We start from the raw sequence: 24824 nt of genomic DNA on the forward strand, positions 1-24824 counted from the left end.
TGCAGGTAGAATAGCAGTTCACTTGTTGGAAACACTTTCGTCTGTTAAGCTAGATCGCAATTACGATTTTGTTAGTTGGTCAAGACCCGATTCTATGTACTATGAATTTTTTGGGATGTGTTTATACGCCAAGAATCCTTATGTTTTGTATGTGAAAAGTTTATTCTTAGCTTTTCAATGTTGTGATTTAAAAGAGGCAATTGCAGTGGTGAGTACCATTAAACATGTGTACCCAGTTGCTGAGTTGTTGTGGATAATGTTGAAGAGCTGCGAAGGAACTTTGGATATGGATTTTTACTGGAACTACAAGAAGAAGTCTCGATTTGGTGATGTTGATAGGCTGGCTGACTCTCTAATGTACTACATCCACACAATGCGGCCAAAGCGATGGGGGACTTATTGTAATACTTGGCACTTTGAAGATGTGCCAATGTGCTGTTTTGACCACGAGGCGCTGCAGGAATTCAATGGGGAGAGGTGTATCGAGTGTATCTTCTACTTCCTATCTAGAGATATAATGCTTTTGTCTTAGGATTGTAAGCATTATTGCTTTTAGTATGTTTTTGTATTTTGCATTACCATTCTCTAAACTTACTGAAATTTAAGATATTTTAAAGATGTGCTAAGATCTTTATTTCTGACTTGGCAAATATGCTAATCTAGTATCTAAATGCTATGTATGGATATCCACAATATAATAGTGGGTTGAATCCTAATTTGAGGATTTAAAACTTGCAAAACTAGAAGACCCGGTAATGGTATCCATTATTAAACGAGAAATCCAGTCGTAAGAGCAGGGAACAAATGTGATCTGAATTTGTGTGGATAAGCAGTTAAATATTTCTGTCCTTGTGGATAGATTTTATGTAATATTGAATATGAAGGTGTCCACGATCGTATTTTTGGGTTCTTGGCTTGGATGGACTATGACATTTACGGATATTGACCATACAGTTATTGACATTAAGATTTAAATAAGTTGTACGACATTAGGTATCCACTGTTAAACAATAGAAAATAAGTGCATAAGTACATTAGGTATCCATAGGGGTTTGGTGATGTGGTTATGCTATTTAAGTGCATGATGACAGTAATAGGAAATTAAACATCGGGGAAACGAACTTCGAGTATGCGCCAATCAATCGGAGGAGGAACTTTGCACTGTTCGACATCAGCCGCCGCTAACTCTCGGGTCTCCTCCAACCTCTTGTGCTCTGCCTCAAAATCGACTAGTTCTTGACCCACTATTTGGTTAAGCTGGGAGATTTGAGCGTCAATTAATTGACCTTGATGCAGGAGTGCGGTTGCCTCCTCCTTCTTCTTCATATGCTCATGCAGCATATGTAGGACTGATGTGAAGCGATCCTTGGTCTCCGCCTCAACCACTGCTCTAGTCTTACTAAAGGCGTCTGAAATTGTCTCAAGTGCTTCCTCTTCCCACTCGAAGTCGGCATTGACTTTTGGACGTTTACCGGGATTAGCGCCGTCCATGTCTTCCCACTTTGAATTGAAGGGCCGACGTTCTGGAACTTTCACCGGCCATAACTTGATTCTGAAAATGAAACAACCGAAACCAATTTAGGTTAAAACAAAACGTGAAGTTAAAAAAAAGAAAGGAACTAACAAATTGAAGAGAAGCAGATTTAGGTGATTGCATATAGAACTCGGCGTAAAGAGGTGGATGTTGAAGATGTAGGAAGAACTGCTGATATTCATTACAAAATGAGAGGATATTTATAGATGAAATGATCGAAGAAGAAGTTGTTTAGAAGGCAATTCTCGAAACGACAAAATGAATGTACATATAACCAAACATTACAATGAAAGTAGTCGAACCAAACGATACCTTCTAGTTACAATGACTCTAGACGAACCAAAACCTCCAATGAGACTACACGAACCAAACGACACATGATTTTTTGCCACAATACAGAGAGCCATCCACCGATCATTGTCCATGGAATAAACATCCAAAAATCCAGTCGTAAGAGCAGTTCCACAAATGTGATCTGAGAAATGTCTTTAAGCCGTTTAGTTATGCTGTACATGTGGATAGATTATTTGTAATAATGTATATGACGGTGTCCACGGTCGTATTATTTTGGGTTTGTAGCTTTGGGTATTATCATGGATGGACTTTGGTAGAAACCTATTCCGCATATAGATGATATTTAGAAGTTTACTAACAACTATAGATGTCCATTGTTGGACGAACAATCCAGTATATGCAGGGATGTAAACTGTTGACCATCTCAGGCTGTCCAAAATTAGGTATCCATATGGATGATACCATGCGAGATATGTAATAATATAAAGAAGGGAAAAGAGCAGTTCCACAAATGTGATCTGACAAATGTCTTTAAGACGTTTAATTATGCTGTATATGGGGATAGATTATTTGTAATAATATATATTATGGTGTCCACGATCGTATTATTTTGGGTTTGTAGCTTTGGGTATCATCATGGATGACTTTGGTAGAAACCTATTCCGCATATAGATGGTATTTAGAAGTTTACTAACAGCTATAGATGTCCATTGTTGGACGAGCAATCCAATATATGCCGGGATGTAAACAGTTGACCATCTCGGGCTGTCCAAAATTAGGTATCCATATGGATGATACCATGCGAGATATGTAATAATATAAAGAAGGGAAAAGAGCAGTTCCACAAATGTGATCTGACAAATGTCTTTAAGCCGTTAAATTATGCTGTACATGTAGATAGATTATTTGTAATAATGTATATGACGGTGTCCACGATCGTATTATTTTGGGTTCGTAGCTTTGGGTATCATCATGGATGGACTATGGTAGAAACCTATTCCGCATATAGATGGTATTTAGAAGTTTACTAACAGCTATAGATGTCCATTGTTGGACGAGAAATCCAATATATGCAGGGATGTAAACAGTTGACCATCTCGGGCTGTCCAAAATTAGGTATCCATATGGATGATACCATGCGAGATATGTAATAATATAATGAAGGAAAAAGAGCAGTTCCACAAATGTGATCTGACAAATGTCTTTAAGCCGTTTAATTATGTTGTATATGTCGATAGATTATTTGTAATAATGTATATGACAGTGTCCACAATCGTATTATTTTGGGTTCGTAGCTTTGGGTATCATCATGGATGGACTTTGGTGGAAACCTATTCCGCATATAGATGGTATTTAAAAGTTTACTAACAGCTATAGATGTCCATTGTTGGACGAGCAATCCAATATATGCAGGGATGTAAACAGTTGGCCATCTCGGGCTGTCCAAAATTAGGTATCCATATGGATGATACCATGAGAGATATGCAATAATATAAAGAAGGGAAAAGAGATATATAGTTGAACGTTTCATAACTCAATAACGTTTACAATAACCGCAGTAAGTAAGCCATATGGATATGACAAAAAAAAATACTAAAAGTGATACTAATATTTCCGACGTCACTTATCCAGCACTTACATGGAATGGACCAAATAATTGCTACTCAGTACATACCTAACTCCTAGCATTTACCGCAGCCTTGAAGGCAAAATAGATGACAATTAAAAGTGAGTGTGTGGTTAAGAAGGTCCCAAAAAAGTACTCATAGCCCTCAAAACCTAACTTTCTTCACAAAAAGATGCAAAACACCATCAAATAGGATTGGTACACGTAGAAATGTTGTGACCTATCTGCTTGCATCTTGAACACCTATTAACCCTAACAGTGCCAGTTGAAGGTTTGTGAAAAATAAAAAATATACAATTTAATACATGATCACTCGCATAAGAAACATTTGAATAAATAGATGAAGCTTAGCGAATTCTTACGGGATATTCAGCAACAGATGGAGTTCTAGTCTTGATTGGCCTACCAGATGGCCGGCGGGACTTTGGTGGGATTATGTCCCTGCGAACAACTTCATCGGTCATGCCCAGATCATTGGGGTTAACTTCATGATTGATTACTCCTGCGTAAGTAGCTGCCCATGTACTAGAGTTGTTGGTGGAATACCTTGGTAGTTGGCAGCCAACATTGCGTGTCCACAAGGGATCTTTACTCGATCGTATTTTTTGCAAGTGCATTTTTTCAAATCCAGAAGGACATGGTGCTTCCTGTTGAACACCCCCACAATTTCATAACTCCAACTTAAAACAGTTGCAACCTTGCTTCCGGTAACTAGTGACATGTTCTTTGTCATTTGTTTATCAACCTCCGGAGTTACCAATCCGTTGTGTCTTCCAGACTATTTCCTCCTTGCACTGAACCATCGTGTTAACATAGCCCTAATAAACTTAAGCAACTCCACTACTGGTGACGCCCTACCCTTCCATAATGCTTTATTCAAAGATTCAGCTATGTTGCTAGTCATCAGATTGTAACGGTCACCCTGAAAATATGCGTGTGACCAATGAACAGCGTCGATTTTGTCAAGCCATTTAGCACATTCGATGTTCTTTCCTCTAATTTGTCCATACATCGACCGGAAAGAGCCAACCGTGAAGGCATGTGCAGCATTAGTGGCCAGTTTGGCAAGACCTTTATTGTGAAATTTGGCATTGACATTCTGCGCCAAGTGGACAATACAAGCGGCATGATGAGCAAGGGGATAAACCCTCTTCTTAGCAACGTAAATGGATTGACATCTGTCAAAAATGATGGTGAGGGTATTGCTGTCTGCTAGTATCCGTTCAAGCTTTTGAAAGAACCAAGTCCACGCATCATCATTCTCGCTATCTACAACAGCTAAAGCTAGAGGGAATACTTGAAAGTTAGCATCTTGGCCACTTGCAACAACACTCCTTTGTACTTACCAGTTAGATGCGTCCCGTCCAGCAAGAACACGTCTCACTAAAGCCTTGTATTGATGTACCAAACGCCAAAAACGTGTACAAGAACCTTTCACTACCATCTTCCTCGATTTTTGTTTTGATATTTGTTACAGTACCGGGGTTTGCGAGCTTCGAAAGATGCAAATATTCAGCTAGTTGATCATATGAATCTTCATCAGAGCCAAACAAAACGTTTGTAGCTTTTTCCCTAGCCCTACGATACTTACTGTATGATGCTGACACCTTTAGGTCCTCAAGGACCAATTGCTGCAGGTCCATTGATACTGGGGCTTTAGATGGATCGCTAAATTGTGCTTTGAAGACAGCAGCAATAACTCGAGATGTCGCCTTCTTCATGTAATTGCACCTTGTTTCAACTGGGCATGTATGTTCCAAACATGCTTTACGTATCTCATAGTATCCATTGTTCATTTCTTTAGCCATAATCCTCCAGTCGCATCGCTCAAAAGAACAATGAAGAACAAAGTAGTCTCGCTTTGTGCGGGTTTGTGTAAAATGGAACTGTTTCTTAATTGCATATATGGCTAAACCTATCTGGCAATCTTCTTTGTTGGCGAATTTTCTGCCCTTGTATATGCCTTTATCATCGTCATCAATGTAAAGATCAGGAATCTCATCCCTCTCATATTCTATGTCATCAAACAGAGGAGGAATATCAAACTCCTCATCATCAACATCTTCTAACCTCCTTTTCGGTTTAGTTGGAATATGTTCCTGTCCACCATTATGTGTCCACGTGGTCAGAGTACTTTGGAAAGGGTCACTACATGCTGGGTCACCGCTCAAACCGAAAACCCCACCAGAATCCATACCAAATTTCTCATCTTTTGGTAAAGATGTCCCACCGTTGACGACAATCCTATGGTCAAAACAGTCATTCGTGGTACACATGATTTCTACAGGATTAGCACGACCAAAATGATCTCCCACAAAGTTTCCCCAAAATTCTCGATCATAACCTGTAGGAGTAAGAATCTCCTGAGTTTGTCCTTCTTCTTCTTCTACATCTTCTTCTTCTTCAGAACTATGACCCCAGTCTTCAACATTACCATCAGCCTCGCACCCAATACTACTTCTTCAGTCTTCAATATTACAACCTCGTCTCCAATACTTTGACTCTATTCCATCCACCTCAGCCAATAGCGATGAATCAACCTGGGTGGTAGGTATAATGGGGATTGTTGATTTCGAACCAATAGTTCCTTCCATCTCAACATCAACATCAATTAAAGTGTTATTGGTAACAAAACTACACTTCCCACTCTTCCCACTATTACCGAAACTACAACAAGCTGAACTTCCGGTTGACACACGTTTCCCACTCTTACCATTAGAAACTCCAATCTTAAAATTTTCCTCCATTTCAGACAGACCATCGAGGACGACATCATCAAGTTAGCTTCCAAGGGCGACATCAAGTAATGGTGCCAACTCATCATCGCTTGTTCCAAAACTACATCCAGGCGACTTACCGGAGAGAGGAATGCCACGACCTCAAACATCAGAAACTCTATCCCCTGTATTTAACTCATCTATGTTTGTACCTCTGTTTCTAGACTCTTGGAAGTTGACAAACATATTTAAATGACGGTTCTTCCGAAACAATTGCTTGAAGTAGTCTCAGCCAACATCGGTAGTAACAAGTACAAGAGGAGTTCTCTCACCCGTGGTGAAAAGCATGTTGTTAGGAGGAGAAAAGCTGAAAGAAGCCTTCTTCTTCAGATAAGGAATTCGATTATTACAGCATCCTCAAGTTCAGTTAACGTAACATTCTCGGAGAGGGGAACGACCCTCGAAACGAGAAACTTATCGACCTCAAACCTCCAAACGCCATCCACAGAAGAAGCCCACTCGCCGCATAAGAAAATACAATGTCCAACCTGCAACCAAGAACGGTTGTTGGTTTATAAATCACATAATTGCAATCCACAGATTAGAAACAAAACTAATGATGCAATCAACGGAAAACAACCAAAAAACGTAAAAGACATTTATTACCATGGCCGCCATGTTCGGCTCAGCAAAACCCTATTCCTTCCTGCCTCCCTTATCCACACAAAAGGAATCCTTTATATATGGCTGCCAACATCAACTTGGAGGAACTATACACGTGTAATTCATACAGCCACATGATCAAATATTTTTAGTTACCAATGGAAGGATGAGATTCTTTTGCTCTAACAATATTGGTTAGAAAGGATGATTTGGTTGGAAGGAGTTGAGGGGTAAAATTGTACAGAAAAGAGGTGAACAGTGTAAAAGCAAGGCAAAAAGTGCCTTGTGGACAAGAAGTGTGTTAGGATGCAATAAAATTATGAAAAGTGTGTTAGTATGCAATAATTCCTTATTTTTTCCTTCTTTTTTGATTCGTCAACATCTTCTTCTAATCTTCTTCAATCCATCACCTTTATCTTCTACTTCTTCGATTTATCACCATAATCTTCTTCTTCTTTTTTTCCATTCATCGTCTTTCATAGTCATCATCATCATTATCTTCGCCTTTCAGATCAATACTAAGAGTTCAACTTTTCAAAACTAGGCTTTAGTGTCGATCCATTGATTTGTAGTATTTTTTTTTTAACAACTCAATTGTAAATCTAAATAACCGAGAAACTGAACTGAAATAAATGATTCCAAATCGAACTGAACCGAAATCTTAACTGGTTCGATTCGGAACAGTTTTCAATTTCTGAAAAACGAAAACAGAATAATCCGAACCGAAATATTCGAAGAAACCGAAGTCGCAGACCTAGTTTAAACTATATAATCAGAAAATTTTTGTGCCAGACCAAACCGAATTCAATTTAAACGGATTTTACAGAGTTTAGAGCGGGCCGGACCGGATCAGCCGGATTGACATGCCTAATACAGGTCCGACTGTCGAGTAGTACCTTTAACATGTTGTTACGTTGGATCCATTTAGATGCGAAGATCTGTAAGATCTGATAAAAGGAAAAAAAAAAAAAGACTTGTTCGAGATATCTGAAGGAAGAAGAAGAAGGGGGCAGCAGATAACATGTCTGCGATTGTTTGCGGAAAGAGATCTCTGTTCGAGGACTTAGCCGCCGCTTCTCCTCCCGTCTCCAAGAAAATCCGTTGCTTTTCTTCGTCTTCTCCGGCTCGTTTTTCTCCTCCGATTCCGCCGTCTTCTTCGCTTCTTCTCGATCATCTCGCCGCGATTTTCTCCGATATGGATAAGCAGGTCGTTTTCCGATCTCCTGCCTCATGATTTGTTTTGCCTATTTTTTTTTTTTTTTTTTTTTTTTTTTTGTTACTTGAGCGGATGATTTTGTTGAATTTTTCTGATTAGGTGTCTCTCAAATATCGAAATGAAATTGTCCAAACGCGATTAGCAGTACTGAACATATCTATCCATGTTTGTGATGGTTGTTGCTCATAAAATTCTTAATATTGGTGTGTGTGATTCTTGATTCGGATTAGTTATATTGTGAAACTTGTTCGAATGATTTTTCTTTATCTATTGTCATTTGGGCCAATTAAAGGAACCTATTTTCTGATTTTTGTTTCTTTATTTCTATGGATTTTTCCTGATTTTCTGTGTGTGAGATAAGATTTTTGATTTTTGTTGGTAATTAAATTGTTGTAACTTGTGTGTGTTAGATTCTTGAGAAGGCAATCGAGGGATGTGGAGATGATCTTGATTCAGCCATTAGATGTTTGAATCAGCTTCGTTTAGAATCTGCCAATAGGAATTCAGACTCTGCTACAGACCAATCTTCTCTTGTAATCCAGGAAGCAAATGTTGAAACTAAGCAGCAAGGTAGTTTTGGAATTTTGTGTCATACGTATCCCATATCAATCAGAAAACTCTTAACTCTAGAAATCTTCCTAGTAGTTTCTCCCTTAACTTATCTACAGATATCATTAAGTCTTCAACTTTGCTAGATTCGGTGTATTCTGCATAACTCTCTGACACCCTCTACAAATTCTGATTTTTGAAACTGGTCTTTGTCTTCGTAGGAACAGCCAAGGATGAAGTCTTATCTAATGGAGAACCAAATGTCTTGAACTTGGACGGTACAGAGTGGGTCGAGCTTTTTGTTAGGGAAATGACGAATGCGTCTGATATGAAAGACGCCAAAACCCGCGCTGCAAGAGCATTGGAAGCTTTGGAGAAGTCAATCAATGCACGTACTGGTGCTGCAGCAATGCAAAATCTCCAGCAGGTGTTTTATCTATCTTTCTTCACTCTTGATTAACAATAACTGTTGTTACCGTAGATGGATATCTTTTTATGAACATCCCGATTTGCTTTGTTTATCAGGAAAACATGATGCTGAAGCAGCAATTAGAAGCCATTGTACAGGAAAACAGTTTACTAAAACGAGCAGTAGTGACGCAACAGAAAAGGCAGAGAGAATCTGAAGATCAAAGTCAGGAATTGCAGCATTTGAGACAGCTAGTCACTCAATACCAGGAACAGTTGAGAACTCTAGAGGTCTGTTACCTTAGCGTATGCAAATTTTTCTTGTCTTTTTGTTGATATCATTTAGATCTAAGTATTGTATTGGTTCATCTTTACAGGTAAACAACTATGCTCTGACTCTTCATCTGAAACAAGCTCAGCAGAACAGTTCCATCCCAGGACGGTACCATCCAGACGTCTTTTAATGCTTTGTGGGGCGCACATATATCTCATTTCGTTTCCAATGTATGTTTCTTTGTTGGTTGTGACTATTTATATTGATACGAAGTCTGGAATCATTGATGAATCACGATAGTTGGGGAACAACAGAGTCTCCGAAGTCAAAACTGTATTTTCTGTTTGTTGTTGTATATATTGGCTTTGACTCGGGTGATGGGCTCCATAGATATCAGATTTATTTCAATCTGTTAACGAAGACCAGATAGAGTTTATCTTTTGCTTTGAACTCTTAAGTTGGTCAGATACAACCTTGCCTCTGCTAAAAGTTGTTATTTCATTTCAAAGACTAAAGATTTATATATATATATATATATATATATATGTTTGAACAAACAGATGTTATCATTCATTAGAGAAAGAGTAACCTACAAAGTAGGAAAGAGAGCATAGTAAAGCAAATCTCAAAGTTTAGAACAACAAAGCAGTAGAGATAGGTAAGCGCAAAAGATATTAGTGGCTTGAGAGCTATGGACCAAAAGCTAGCTAACGTTTTGGAGCTTGTAAGATCAAAGCATATCAATGCTATTTCCTTGAGCAAGTCAAAAGAAGGGAGGGTGGCCACTGTCTTGAAACGAAGATTGGGTGGCAATGAAACGAACAAAGCTGAGAGTCTCACCGGAGATAGAGCTTTTACAAGGGTTTGAGTTCCCGTCCAGCTGCAGCCAAGTAAACGCCTTGGTGAGAGGATCAAGATCCGAGGAGCGGTGAGGTGTTGCGGTTGACAGCGAGAGGAGACGGTAAGATAGACAGGAACTGAGGCTAGTGGGGCATTAATGGCTCTTAGGGACAGAAACAGATGGCTGGGAACTCGATGGAGCAAGCTCACCGAGGAGAGTCACCGGATGCAGAGGAGAGGGAGGGGGTGAAGGTGACGCACGGTCGAAACTGAGATCTGAAAACTCAAAGGGTCTCCGACGAAGCTGAAATTCGGATCAAACAGAGAATAGAGACCAAGGGAACATCGGAGATGAAGAAACGGTGGCCCAGCGACGCCGATCCGACTCGGCGCCGCCGGGGAAGAAAACCTCGATAGGTGTGCCAGAGAGAGAGCGCTAGGACTAAAGATTTATATAAAGCCTGGTCTTATACTTGTCGCTTGTCGGAGCAAAACAATAGCAACTGCAACAACAGTGGTGGAGTTGTTAAAATATCTGAAATCACATGTTTTATCCTCAAATTTGAATCTTTTTTTTTTCAAATTCATTCAAATCAAAACATAATCAAAATATAATGTGGATTTTAAAATTGGATAAATGATTGATTATATTTCTATTAAATTTGTGAACTATCAAGATATAAAACCGTTAAGAATGATGAAAACCCGTTTGAAACAAATACAAATATATGGGGGTGGACGTAATTCCCTTTCTGTTTTGTCATGTTCCATTATGACCTACACCCGTTTTCAAATTCCTATTGCATAAGAGAATTCATTATCAATATGGGACATTCTATATTTGGGACAAATATGTATTTCCAATTGAAAACGGGACAGGAGGGGACGAAGACATAAATTCTCAAACTCCCGTATGGAATAAACATAAATATAATTCATAGTATATTTATATATCATATGTTATAATAAAAATATTACAAAATTAATTGACTTCTTTATTCTTATTATTTTATATATGGTTCACCTATATTTGATTACGTTTCTTTGTTCTAGGTTTGAAAAAGGGGGTACACGGGAAGATAATTTTTTGTTTTATTGTATTTTGAATATATTTTATTTTTATCATATTTTAAATCTTTGAAGTGTTAGTGAGAGCGTTATAGTATTGTTTCTTATTTGACTTGTTATTATATTTACTGTTATTAATTTTAAATTTTATTATTTAACAAAGTGAATTAGTGGTTTTTTTTTGTTTGTAGTAATTTTTATTACTCCACATAAGTGATTTTGTTTTAGTTTTCCTCTTTGTTTTTTATATTGAAAATTTTGCACTATAAGCTTTTAGTATTAAATTTTGTTTTATATATATATATATTTTTTTTTCTGCGAAGTATACGAAAAATCCACAGGTCCTTAAAATATACTAAAAATTTCATTAAACTTGCCCTTTATAAAACTCTACCTTGCTAAATATTTTTTTTTCGGATTGAAATATTTTAGCACTCAGATCCACCCACCGGCAAATTTTGGTTATATTGAGAGGCTTCAAGATGGATTAATTAAGAATGTTATTGAACAAAAATGGGGAAATAAGTAATATATCCACCCACCTGCAATTCTTTGCAATTGAATTTGAATCGCATAGTGATTCCTAAAGAATTGTTTAGTTGTAGAAAGAGGAGTTTGGAATGGGTGAGCAGGAGAGACATATTGGACCGAAGGAGAAACGTCATGAGACTCCATTAATGACGTTATCTCTTTAGTATGGTCATGAGACTCCATTAATGACTCAATGGTCAGAATTCCAAGATTATACATGTACTTTGCAATTGAGGGTTACGTAAGAATTTTAAGCATGTACTCTCAAATATTGTTAAACAATGTAGATGGCAGGATTTCATGTATCTTATACTAATCGTTTTTTTCATTTGCCTTTGTTTGACATGTCCAATTATCAATGTTTTTGTTACGAATGATTATATTGTTGTATGGATGTCCATTATCAGCACATTAGTATAAATCATAAACCATCCCATATATATGTTGTATCCTATGCAACAGATGAATACAAGAGAGAATTGTTTCCCCACAACATCTTGTTCTAACACGTTATCAGCACGAATCCCTAATCGTGAGCTAAACCCTAGCCGACTAGAAAAAAAAAAGTCTAATCCATGAATCCCAATCGATGTCGTCGTCTTTCTCCGACGTCTCCTATCTCAAGCTAAAGAGTTCTTCGTCAAGAGCTTTGAACGACACGTTTCGTACTCCATTGTATATGATCTTTCATACTTGCTTGTTATAAAATTATTTGGTCGAAACCGTAGCCAACAATCTCGTTTTCACACGTCTCCGTCTCCGAAACCATTGAGATAAGTAACCTCATGCTTCATTGTTTATTGCTTCGGTCAATGCATATTTAACGATCGTTTCATGAAATATGTTTGTTACTGCTAAATAACATCAATGAATCTAGTAAGTATGTGGACTATTATTGTTCATAGTATTATTATTTAGTTTGGTCAAAAGTTTGTTTTGGTTTGATACGTTATTAGATTCTTCTTATTTATTTAATTATGTACTTATCGCCACATACTTAAGTGATAACATGAGATAAATAATTGCATATGAAGTTCATACTATAATCAATTGATCGCTTAATTTCATTATTAGCATTTTGATATTTTATATATACACTAGATAAGGATCCGCCCGACGTGCGGGTTTTAAAATGTTATAAATAAAATTAAATTGAACAAAAATATTAAAATTTGTTGTACGTTATTTATAAAAAAAAAATTCCTATTATACACTGATTTATATCAATTTACAAATTTTTGATATATATTACAATTAAATGTATTTTTTTACACCTAAGTATATTGTATGTTACAAATATATTCTTTACCACCACCTAGAAAAATAACTATATAAACAAATTAAGCCAACTATTATATGTCTATTTATTTTCACTTTTGCATAGTTTTATTTAATTACTTGTTATGAAACTAGAGAATTCGAAGGTGTAAATCTCTTGTTATTATTCATAGAATCGGCATAGAGGTTACATATATATAGTAAGGGCAAAGTCTAAACCCAAACCGACTAGGACTTAGTACTATGGGCCTATGGGCCGTACAGATCATATGCACTAAAGGGTCCGGTTATGGAAGTCCACTCTAAGTGTTTTACAACACTCTCCCTTGGATGACATAACCGTGCCAATGCTAAGGGATCAGTGCAATATGCCCGGGGGTGCTGTCTCATTAAAATCTTACCAGGAAAACCCAATGGGACAAAACCATGGTGAAGGAAAAAGAGTACAGCACGCATTGCTCCCCCTGTTCTAAGCATCCCTAAATTCCTTAAGCCTCCGCATTCCAATCTGGTGCATGAGCTTCTTGAATGTAGTTGTCGGTAATGCCTTAGTGAAGAGATCGGCTGAGTTGTCGCATGATTGAACTTGCACCACTTGAACTTCTCCGGCCTTTTGTAGTTCATGTGTGAAGAAGAACTTGGGTAGGATGTGCTTCGTCCGATCTCCCTTGATGTATCCTTCCTTGAGCTGTGCGATGCAGACCGTATTGTCTTCGTATATGACCGTTGCTTCCTTATCGTTGATCATGCCACAATCTGTCCTGATATGTTGAGTCATTGACCTCAACCAAACACACTCACGTCCGGCTTCATGAATTGCTAGGATATCCGCATGGTTAGACGAAGTGGCCACAATGCTTTGTTTCATAGAACGCCATGAGATCGCCGTACCACCGTGAGTAAAAACATAACAGGTTTGAGACCTTGAGTTGTGCGGATCCGATAAGTAACCTGCATCAGCAAAATCAACTAAACCTTCATTGTTATAGTTAGTATAAAACAAACCAAAGTCTGTTGTCCCTTGTAGGTAATACAGAACATGTTTAACACCATTCCAGTGCCTTTTAGTCGGACAAGAACTAAATCTTGCTAGGAGGTTCACGGCATAACATATGTCCAGTCTAGTGTGGCTAGCCAAGAACATTAACGCTCCTATAGCACAGAGGTATGGCACTTCAGGACTGAGAACTTCTTCATCGGCCTTCTTTGGACCAAATGGATCTTTATCCAAGTCAAGGCTCCTCACAACCATTGGGCTGGTCAATGGGTGAGCTTGGTCCATATTAAACCTCTTGAGTACATTTTCTGTATATGTCATTTGATGCACAAGGATCCTATTATCTATGTACTCAAGCTGCAATCCCAAACAGAACTTAGTCTTACCTAGGTCTTTCATTTCAAATTCTTTTTTGAGATATTCTACTGTTTGGGCAATTTCACCTGAGGTTCCAAGGATGTTTAAATCATCCACATACACTGCTATTATCACAAACCCTTTCTTTGCAAACTTCTTTATAAAAATACATGGACTGATTGGGTCATTCTTATAGGCTTCTTTGGAAAGGTACTCACTTAAACTATTGTACCACATTCGACCACTTTGTTTCAGTCCATAAAGGGATTTGTTCAGCCTTATGCAGTATTGTTCTCGAGAACCACTCTTATCTTTAAGCTCAAAACCCTCTGGTAATCTCATATAAATCCCATTATCCAGTGGACCATATAAGTATGCAGTTACAACATCCATTAACCGCAAATCCAATTTTTCTCTTATAGCCAGACTTATTAGATATCTAAAAGTCGTTGCATCCATCACAGGGGAGTATGTCTCCTCATAATCTATTCCTGGTCTTTGAGAGAATCCTTGTGCTACAAGCCGTGCCTTATATCTCATGATTTCATTACTCTCATTTCTCTTCCTTACAAAGACCCACTTATATCCTACTGGTTTTATATTGAATGGTGTCCTTAAAATAAGACCAAACACATTCCTCTTCTTTAAAGAGTTTAACTCCACGTCAATGGCTTCTTTCCATTTTAACCAATCTTTACTTTGAGTGCACTCTAATATAGACGTGGGTTCATGATCCTCTTTTATCTCAAGTGCTACCTTATATGCAAATACTTCATCAATGTCGACATTCTTACGGTTCCATTGAATTCTAGACATGATATAATTGATTGAGATCTCATTATTATCAATACCTTCAGGACCTTGAGGTTCAGCGTCCCAAACCTCATTTGGTACCTTAGGATTTGCCGCGGCCATGTCTGTAGTTTCCTTAACCTCGGTCTGTTTTGCACCTTTCTTAGATTTCCGAGAGTTCTTATCTTTGGAACATAATGGTCTACCTCGTTTTAAACGTGGCTTAGACTCTGTAGCAACTTGATTGTGTTCCTTCTGAACATCAATATGTACTGGTGCATTACAAGCTGGTATGTATGATTTTGTTACTCTCTTTGGGTCAGCAAAGGAATCTGGCAATTGATTAGCTAGCTTCTGTAAATGAATAATCTTTTGAACCTCTGCATCACATGCTAGAGTTCGAGGATCTTGCCAATTCAAGGATATTTGATTCCATGATAATTCTTTAACCAGCTTGCTTGTCTCTCCACCCAACATAGGAAATTCAGATTCTGTAAATTGGCAGTCCGCGTATCTAGCCTTAAACAAATCTCCTGTAGTTGGCTCAAGATACTTAATAATGGTGGGAGACTCATATCCAACATATATTCCCATCCTCCTTTGAGGTCCCATCTCAGTTCTCTGTGGTGGAGCAATCAGTACATAAACGACACACCCAAATTTTTTGAGATGGGATATGTCTGGCTCATGACCCGTTAATAGTTGGGATGGTGAATACTTATGTTCACTAGATGGCCTAATGCGTATAAGCTCTGCTGCATGTAATACTGCGTGTCCCCAAGCCGACACAGGAAGCTTCGACCTCATTAGCAATGGCCGAGCAATCAATTGAATACGTTTAATGAAGCATTCACCTAATCCGTTCTGTGTATGGACATGTGCCACAGGATGTTCCACACTCACCCCCATGGACATACATTATTCATTAAACGCTTGGGATGTAAATTCACCAGCATTGTCTAGACGTATAGTCTTAAGTGGAAAATCTGGAAAGTGTGCTCTTAGTCTTATAGCTTGAGCCAACAGCCTAGCAAATGCTAGGTTCCTTGTGGATAGCAAACAAACATGCGACCATCTGGTCGATGCATCAATAAGGACCATAAAGTATCTAAACGTCCCACAAGGTGGGTGAATAGGTCCACATATGTCCCCTTGTATCCTTTCCAGAAAATTCAAAGTTTCCTTAGTTACTTTGACTGGTGATGGCCTAACTATAAGTTTCCCTTGTGCACATGCTACATACGTGAGATTCTTAGGGATAACTTTTCTCTCTTTAAGAGTGTGCCCATTTGAATTCATAATAAGCTTACGCATCATGTTAGACCCCGAATGGCCAAGCCGGTCATGCCATAGAGTGAACTGTTCATTGAACATTTTATTCTTTGCCAAGTTTGCTTCTATCATGTTAATCTTAGCATGGTAAAGACCAGTTGCTAGTGCAGGTATAGTCTCTAGGAATTTCTTATGTCCTTGTACGATTTCAGTAATATATAGAAACTCTTTGTCTCCTTCACCCTTTGTTTCAACATGGAAACCATTCAATTGAATGTCCTTAAAGCTCAATAAGCTTCTATTAGATCTGGGTGAAAACAAGGCATCCCTTAGTTCAAGATGTGTGCCATTAGGTAATAATATATGAGCCTGGCCGTAGCCCTCTATAAGGCTTGCTATACCCTCAATTGTACTAACATTGGCATTTTGCATTATGGGATTAATAAAGTATCTCTTATCCTTCAAAATTGTGTGGCTGGATCCACTATCCACCACAAGTTCACTCTTGTCCTCAGCCATTTCTAATATATACAAGAATTTATATTTTAAGCTTTTAAAGTAATATATTGAAGGAAATAAATAATTTAAATTTAAACCAAAATAATTACCCAAAACAATAATTCAATTAAATGCAAAACATAAACCATAGAAATTAAACCAAAACAACATTTTGAGTTCACATATCCTCTCCTAAACAATCGGAGGTCTCATGATCAAATAGATCATCCTTCTCATGGTCAAAATCATCTTCACCATCGAGATGGACCAGGTTAGCCTCTGGATTTTTCTTCAAGCTCTCTTGATAGAGATCAACAAATGCTTAGGAGTTCTGTAAGTCTTAATCCAATGGTTCTTTAAACCACATCTATGGCAAGTGGACTTGGTCTTTGGTTGCGGCTTGAATGCCCCATGACCTCTACCCCGACCACGGCCGAAACCGGATCGGTTACCACGGCCTTGACCACCGAACTTATGTCCTTGGTAAGTGCCACGACCAAAGCCACCACGTCCTCCACGGCCACGGACACTCTTGTCCCTATGGACATAGTTAGACTCCTTGGTCTCCTTTGGCTCTTTAAGCTCTTGAGGATTTTTCTTTGCTAAATCAACCTTGTGAGCTTCTGGTAATGGGGCTGTACCAGGAGGTCTCATTGCACTATTCATCATCAATAGCTCATTTTTCTGCTCAGCTAGCAGCAAACATGAGATTAGGTCTGCATAGGTTTTAAACCCCTTTTCACGGTACTGTTGCTGAAGCAGTATGTTGTTGGTGTTAAAAGTAGAGAATGTCTTCTCTAGCAGCTCCTTCTCGGTCACCTCAGTACCACACAACCTAAGGATTGAGACTATCTTAAATAGCTTTGAGTTATACTCATCCACGGATTTGAAGTCCTGGATCCTTAGGTTTTTCCAATCGAATTGAGCCTTTGGTAGGAGCACCGTCTTTTGGTGTCCATATCTGCTTTTCAGCTCTGTCCAAAGGTCAAGTGGATCCTCTATGGTGAGGTACTGATTCTTGAGGTTCTCAGCAAGGTGATGGCGCATATGCATAATGGCCTTGTACTTTTGCTTATCAGATGGGTCATAACCTTCCTCAATGCACTCAAATAAATCCTTTGATTTCAGCATGATCTTAGTGTCCAATGCCCATTGCAGGTAATTGTCTCCAGAGGCATTCAAGGCAACATAGTCAAGATTTTTAAGCCTTGCCATCTGCATAATACAGAAATAGAAAACCGTTCATTAGCATGCGGTATTATGAGACCGATCCATGCAATCACTTAATAGGACATGCGGTAATGAGACCGATCCATGCCCAACACTGATACTCAAATTTCCGTGGTTTAATCATGCATGCAAGATAACAATCCTAGATAGATACTAGCATGCAACAATTTCCTTTTTCTTAAATAGTTTTGAGTTTTAGAAATTTTCCTTTTACTAGATTGGATTTCCTTTTTCTTAAGATTGGATAACAACAAAGTTTTAGGAAATATTTCTTAAACCTTTACGATAATGATTATAATAATTTTTGAAGTTATCCTAATTTATTTTATGCAAACACATAAAATTTCCAATTTTAATTTCTTAGTTTTAGGGTTTGAATTTCTTAAACAAACACACAATTAAATCGGATTCTAACAACCTAGAACAATTGGTTTAATATTTTCTATATGAATTTCGGATTTTAATGGTTTAGTTCTAGGTTCTTATGCATCAAGCAAACAATCATAATCAGATTTTAATCATAGTATAATTGGTTTAATTTACAAACAATCTATGCAACCCAAAGCATAAGAACAACCGATTTTGAAGTTTTAAAGTTATAGGGTTTTACTGTATAAATCTTGTTTGTTGATTGTTTACTTGTAGGTTTAGGGTTCCAATATATTTAATAGATCAAGTTCGATTTATAGGTTCTAAGAGGGTTTGATCTTATTTACCTTCACCGATTAGGAGGTTGACTGGATATGAACCGGGAGCTAAAGACATTGATTTTTACTCTTCTCTCGATCACGAACCTCGGACAAGGTAGGAGGAAGAAACCGATCACGAACTTGAGCTGCTTCTCGAACAGAAACAGAACTCACCCCGTACAGAAGCAGACCACGAACTAGTATGGATCACGAACAGGAAACGATCGCCGAGTGTAACCACGAATAAAGGAATAAGGCAGTGGTGGTATAAGGTTTGAGGGTTTACTCAGTTGGACGTTAGAGCAAGTCGTGTTGATAACGTGTTATGAAACCAGAGAATTCGAAGGTGTAAATCTCTTGTTATTATTCATAGAATCGGCATAGAAGTTACATATATATAGTAAAGGCAAACCCAAACCGACTAGGACTTAGTACTATGGGCCTATGGGTCGTACAGATCATATGCACTAAAGGGGCCGGTTATGGAAGTCCACTCTAAGTGTTTTACAACATCACTAAAATTGTTGGTTCAAGAAACTTCTCGAAGAAAATATATATTACATAGTATACTAACCAATGATGTATCGTCACAATAGTGTATGACCAACCATGGAGAAAACCTCGGCTCTACCCTCCTCCCTTATGGAGAGAATCTTGCGTCCAACCTCCTCCACCATGAAGAGAACCTTGGTTCCGCCTTTCTCACTTGTGGAGATAACCTTGCATGTGTTTAACCTCCTCCACCATGGAGAGAACCTTCGTTTTTCCCTCCTCATGTGTGGAGAGAACATGTTCACGTCTTTTAGCTACCTCAAAGTGGCATTCTCCGACAACCAATGAAACTAACAACCATTTTCCAACGTCACAACATCATTTGATAGTAACTAATGTTAAATTTCCCAATGTATTCGTGGAAGTGTCTTTGACACATCATGATGTAGCCTCTGTCTCCCAGCTCCTATGGTTCTATCAGAAACGGTTTATGGTTTTGCAGTCCATCTATTTATGTTTGTTGTAAGTTTGTGTTTGCTCAGCCTATTTAATCCAACTATTAGGTGTATTTTTTTACACCTATGTATATTGTATATTACAAATATATTTATTACCACCACCTAGAAAAATATCTATATAAACACATTAAGCTAACTATTATATGTCTATTTATTTTTACTTTTGCGTAGTTTTTTTAATCACTATAATTATTGGTTCAAGAAATTTCTCGAATAAAAAATATATTACACAGTATACTAATCAATGATGTATCATCACAATAGTGTAAGACCAGCCATGGAGAGAATCTCGGCTCTGCCCTCCTCTCTTATGGAGAGAACCTTGCGTCCAATCTCCTTCACCATGAAGAGAACCTTGGCTCCGCCTTTCCCCTTGGGGAGATAACCTTGCATGCGTTCAACCTCGTCCGCCCTCCTCATGTGTGGAGAGAACATGTTCACATCATTTAGCTATCTCAAAGTGGCATGCTCTGGCGACTAATGAGACTAAAAACTCTTTTCCAACGTCACAAATTTTTTTGATAGTAAGTAATATTAAATTTTCCGATATATTCTTGGAAGTGTCTTTGACACATCATGATATAGTCTTTGTCTCCGAGCTCCTATGGATATATCGAAAATGGTATATGTTTTTTCCAGTCTATCTATCTATGTTTGTTGTAAGCTTGTGTTTGATTAGCTTATTTTATCCTTACTCTTTATCTCCCTTTGGGATTGAATGAATTGTAACATTTATGTTTGCATAAAGGTCTATGACCAACCAATCAAGGTTGGAAATTAGAAAAAAAATAATTTGACATAATTAGAGAAATAATTGGAAAATTATAAGCACAATAATATATGAATCTCAAATCAAAGATAAAAATATAAATTAAATAAAACAATCTAAAAATACTACAATAAAATTTAAAATGTAGTATTAGGAAAAGTAGATGCATATATAATCTTATATTTTTTTTTGGGTCTACATATTAATCTTACCTATTCCAAACTGAAAAAAAGGAGAAAGTAGGAGAAAGTTTTGGTTTCAAAAAAAAGCAAAATTTACCTTCCCATTAATTTTTTTTTACCAATAGAACAAAGTTTAAAGCAGTGTTTTTGAATAAATTATTTTGTTAGATGAAAAATGTGAGAAGATCTATGTTTATATAGAAGTGAGTAGTTACATTTTTTAGATTTAATAATTAATTATACATTTTTATTAGTCTCTTTTCTATTTTTTTGTTGAATAAATAACTTAAAATTAAAAATAAGTGAATAATGTTGTAATTTCGAATTTTATGAAATATATAATCTCATTATAAATATTTTTTAAAAAACTGTTTAATTTTTTTAATAATTATCCTTTTACATTATTAATATTTTTAAACAATTTTTTGGTTTTTTTTGTCATAATCTCAAATTCCTCCTATTAAATATTATCTTTTACACATATAATCTCATTATAATTATTTTTTAAAAAAGCTGTTTAATTTTTTTAATTTTTTTAATAATTATCCTTTTACATTATTAATATTTTTTAAACAATGTTTTGGTTTTTTTGTCATAATCTCAAATTTCTCCTATTAAGTATTATCTTTTACACATATCAAAATCCTGTTAATTGCTAACTTTTAAAATCAAACTTTATATAATTAGAATATTGTTTAAACAATTTTTTTGTTTTTTGTCATAATCTCAAATCCCTCCTATTAAATATTGTAACACCCGCAAACCAAAACTGTGCGTTTTTGGGGAGGGTGTCGATCGACACCAAGGGGGTGTCGGTCGACACCAAGGGGGTGTCGGTCGACACCACTTATTTCTGGTTCGACCAGATTGATTTAATTGTCGATTTTTGGTTGGTTTGGTTTAGGGGAACCATTAAACCAAGATATTAAGTGTTTGTCGACGAAAAGAAGGGGTTTTTGGCTTTTGTCTTTGTTGCCGTTTAACGTTTTTGAGAGAAGAAGGGAGAAAACTTTGTTCTTGAGCTTTTGAGAGAGTTTGGTGAGATTCCTTGCTGTTTCTTGAGAGATCTAGGCTAGGAAGGAGTTAGAAGCTTGCTAGGAGGGTTGGATTCGTTGCTGTTGGTCAGAATCTTCCTGCAAAGAGGTGAGTGCATGACGATGGCTGATCTAAGCCTGTGATTCCTTGTTGTTGCTGTTGTTGTGTTTTTTCTTGTTGGGATTGGATTGCTACAGTTTCCTATGGACGTATATGGCTTGGGTTTTGAGTATCGGGTGAATTGATGGAGTTTGGGAGCGAGATTCGACACCAGTGAAGCGGCATCGATCGACACTGTGGGGTAGTGTCGGTCGACACCAAGAGCCAGTGTCTGTCGACACTAAGAGCCAGTGTCGGTCGACACTTGGCTGGTGTCGGTCGACACCTCCCTTCCTGGTTTGTATGTTTTGTTTGTATTGATTGTTTGGACATTGGTAACATAGTTGCTTGTGTGTATAGCCCAGTAGATGGGAGGATTGCCTCACTGAGTGTTTATCAAATACTCATGCATCTCAATATGTGTTTGTGGTGCAGGTAAAGGCAAAGTGTGATCGTGGAATCAAGGCGATGAAGAGGAGGATGTTCCGGGGACTCAATTGGATGTTGTCTGGCGTTGCTAGGTTGCAAGAGTTGGGTCATTAGAAACATTGCTAGGTTGCTGGTATCATGTTTCTTGATGATTGGTTATTTGATTGTTGCTATATTTAATTATTGGTTATTTTATTATTGGATATTTATTGGTATTGTTATTTCCGCTGTTGGTTGTGGTTGTGGATAGGTGGCTAGTGGGTATGGGACTACTAGCTGCAGTTATTTATTATTAAAAAAAAACGGGTCGGGTCGTTTCAGTTTGGTATCAGAGCCCTTATAGTTTAGGTTTGGGTTCACTAGGCTTTGTGCTGTAGATGTTGGGATTGCATGTCTTGATTGATTATGGGAGTTAGTCAATTGTGTGTGGCATGGAGTCCTAGAACATCCTCTTCGAGCCTACAGTGTGATTCAACGGTGAGTATATATTTTTTTTTTGTGTTTGTATGATTGCTTGCTTAGCCTTCTGTTCATGGTAGTGCAAATGGTTAGAGAGGGTGCTGTTGCTGGTCGTGGTCGTGGACGCGGATGTGGTCGTGGTAGGGGCAGAGTCCCAGCGGTTAGTGAGACTGCGGAGCAGAGTGTGACAGCTGAGGGTGTTGGCGAGTCGCAGGATGTCCAGGGGGATTTTTTGAGTGTGGCCGGAGGGGGCGGTGTTGATGCTCCAGTGGCCGGTGATGCTAGGGTTCCGGGTGTGGGAATCCGAGCGTTTGGAGTCCTTGGCGTTTATCTTGCGGTGGCACCGACTCAGGCTCAGGTAGTGCCACCAGTGGTGGCGGAGGAGCGGCAGCCAGTGGCTGCGGATGTGGGCGGGCATAGTCATTATTTGTCTATGCTCAAGGAGATGCGTGGCATCGATACTGCGCGGTTTTCGGATGGTACAGATCCTACTGCTGCAGATGCGTGGAGGACGAGTGTGGAACGTAACTTCCATACTCTGAGATGTCCTGAGGAGTTTTGGGTGGACATTGGGGTCCACCATTTGATTGGTGATGCTCAGGTGTGGTGGAGATCAGTGGCTGCTAGGAGAGTGCATTGGGAGATGACTTGGGCTGACTTCGTAGGGGAGTTCAACCGCAAGTATTTTCCAAGGGAGGCATTGGTCCGGATGGAGGTGCAGTTCCTTCAGTTATCTCAGGGGACGCGGTCAGTGCATGAGTTGGATTTGGAGTTTAGTCGGCTTCTATGCTATGGGGGTCGGGCTATGGCGTCTGAGGAGGCCCAATTAAGGAGGTTTATGAGGGCTCGTCGTGATGACTTGAGGGTCCATTGTAGAGGACGGAGTTACGCTACGCGTGCAGATCTGGTTGAGACTGCGGCAGAGATCGAGGAGGATATTCGGGTACAGTGAGTGGCGGTTAGTCCAGCAGTTCAGCCTAGTAAGGCTCAACATCATGGGGTATAGCAAGGATGGCAAGCCTGCGCAGGGAACCAAGAGGGGGTGGTAGGCTATGCAGAGGCCGAGTGGTGCGAGTTGCTTTGGTTGTGGGAGCAAGGATCACCGGATTGCTAGTTGTCCCAAGAGGAGTGCTCCGACGGCAACGGTTCGTGTTTTCTATCATTGCAGGGAGCCAGGGCACATCAGGCCCTTGTGTCCCAAGTTGCAGCCGGTGGCAGTGGCAGCGTTGCAGCAGGGAGGGCAGCAGGTTGCACGGATTGAGCAGGCGCCACGGGTTTACACGACTGCAGAGACTGGTGGAACCAGTGCTGGGGCGATCACATGTATGATTTTTTGTACTATGTCTTTGTGAAATCTTAGTAGGTTTAGATTTTAGGTTTGCCTGTGATAAACTGTTAGGTCATCTCCATTAAAGTATCTTAACATAAATTTCTTTGAGTAGAAAGAGAAAAATTATTAATATAAAATTATTTGATTTTCTTAAATATGGTTTAAAGTTTCTTAAATAAGAGGTTTTAGAAACTTTGGAGAGAGTTATTACACTATCTAAGAAACTCATCAAATTAAATAATAATAATTGGATAATTTTCATTGTAAGAAACTTATATTAAGATCCATTGATGGAGAAGCCCTTAGGTTCTCAACACATGAGGTTTGTGTAGGGACCTTGTTGGTGGGCGGGTTTAAGTCCCACGATATGTTTGATTCTAGAGCTTCTCATAGCTTCATTACTCCGGAGTGTGCAGAGAGTGCGGGAATCAGAGGGGATCCCGAGGAGCGTACAGGAGTTGACAGAGTTGCGGGAGGCAAGTTCCTGAGGATTATTGGACGAGCCAGTGGAATTGATATTTAGATCGCGGGAGAGTCGTGGCCAGCGGATTTGCTTATCAGTCCAGTGGAGTTGTATGATGTTATTCTCAGGATGGATTGGTTGCATTGGCATATGGTGCATTTGGATCGCTATCGGGGTAGAGTGGAGTTTGAGCGTCCAGGAGGGAATTTGGTTT

At 38.5% G+C, this 24824-nt stretch overlaps 3 protein-coding genes across 5 annotated transcripts; 2 read left to right on the plus strand and 1 right to left on the minus strand.

The window, feature by feature from the left end:
• The first annotated feature begins 7630 nt into the window (after positions 1-7630).
• Positions 7631-9653, plus strand: LOC104723941 (uncharacterized). 2 transcript variants are annotated; one of them, XM_010442370.3, is made up of 5 exons: positions 7631-8042; positions 8462-8621; positions 8822-9027; positions 9126-9299; positions 9386-9653. In XM_010442370.3, the coding sequence occupies exons 1-5, from the start codon at positions 7857-7859 to the stop codon at positions 9470-9472; spliced, it is 813 nt and encodes a 270-aa protein (XP_010440672.1). In that variant the 5' UTR covers positions 7631-7856; the 3' UTR covers positions 9473-9653. The 2 variants fall into 2 exon arrangements, with proteins under 2 accessions (XP_010440672.1, XP_010440673.1); XM_010442371.3 differs by having other exon boundaries at positions 8828-9027.
• Positions 9654-17206: 7553 nt separating this feature from the next.
• Positions 17207-18130, minus strand: LOC147934286 (uncharacterized). Its single transcript, XM_087472572.1, has one exon. It carries the CDS (start codon positions 18128-18130, stop codon positions 17207-17209), a length of 924 nt encoding a protein of 307 aa, XP_087328698.1.
• A 3375-nt stretch (positions 18131-21505) lies between these two features.
• LOC147934287 (uncharacterized) lies at positions 21506-24302 on the plus strand. 2 transcript variants are annotated; one of them, XR_015571304.1, is made up of 3 exons: positions 21506-21938; positions 22365-22835; positions 22911-24302. XR_015571304.1 is itself a non-coding variant. In XM_087472264.1 (3 exons), exon 3 carries the CDS (start codon positions 22903-22905, stop codon positions 23767-23769), a length of 867 nt encoding a protein of 288 aa, XP_087328390.1. In that variant the 5' UTR covers positions 21506-21938; positions 22365-22835; positions 22898-22902; the 3' UTR covers positions 23770-24302. The 2 variants fall into 2 exon arrangements, 1 of the variants encoding a protein (XP_087328390.1); XM_087472264.1 differs by having other exon boundaries at positions 22898-24302.
• The last annotated feature ends 522 nt before the right edge of the window (positions 24303-24824 follow it).

This window comes from Camelina sativa, chromosome 11 (genome assembly GCF_030686135.1).
Source record: "Camelina sativa cultivar CO46 ecotype springtype chromosome 11, ASM3068613v1".
Classification (NCBI taxonomy): Eukaryota; Viridiplantae; Streptophyta; class Magnoliopsida; order Brassicales; family Brassicaceae; genus Camelina; species Camelina sativa.

What these genes read in the sequence shown, in the direction of transcription:
- LOC147934286 (XM_087472572.1), bottom strand. Translation starts at nt 18,130, where the DNA reads ATGGCAAGGCTTAAAAATCTTGACTATGTTGCCTTGAATGCCTCTGGA.
- LOC104723941 (XM_010442370.3), top strand. Translation starts at nt 7,857, where the DNA reads ATGTCTGCGATTGTTTGCGGAAAGAGATCTCTGTTCGAGGACTTAGCC. An exon ending in TCTCCGATATGGATAAGCAG is followed by an intron (nt 8,043 to 8,461) that starts GTCGTTTTCCGA and finishes TGTGTGTGTTAG; the next exon opens with ATTCTTGAGAAGGCAATCGA. An exon ending in AACAGTTGAGAACTCTAGAG is followed by an intron (nt 9,300 to 9,385) that starts GTCTGTTACCTT and finishes TCATCTTTACAG; the next exon opens with GTAAACAACTATGCTCTGAC.
- LOC147934287 (XM_087472264.1), top strand. Translation starts at nt 22,903, where the DNA reads ATGGTTAGAGAGGGTGCTGTTGCTGGTCGTGGTCGTGGACGCGGATGT.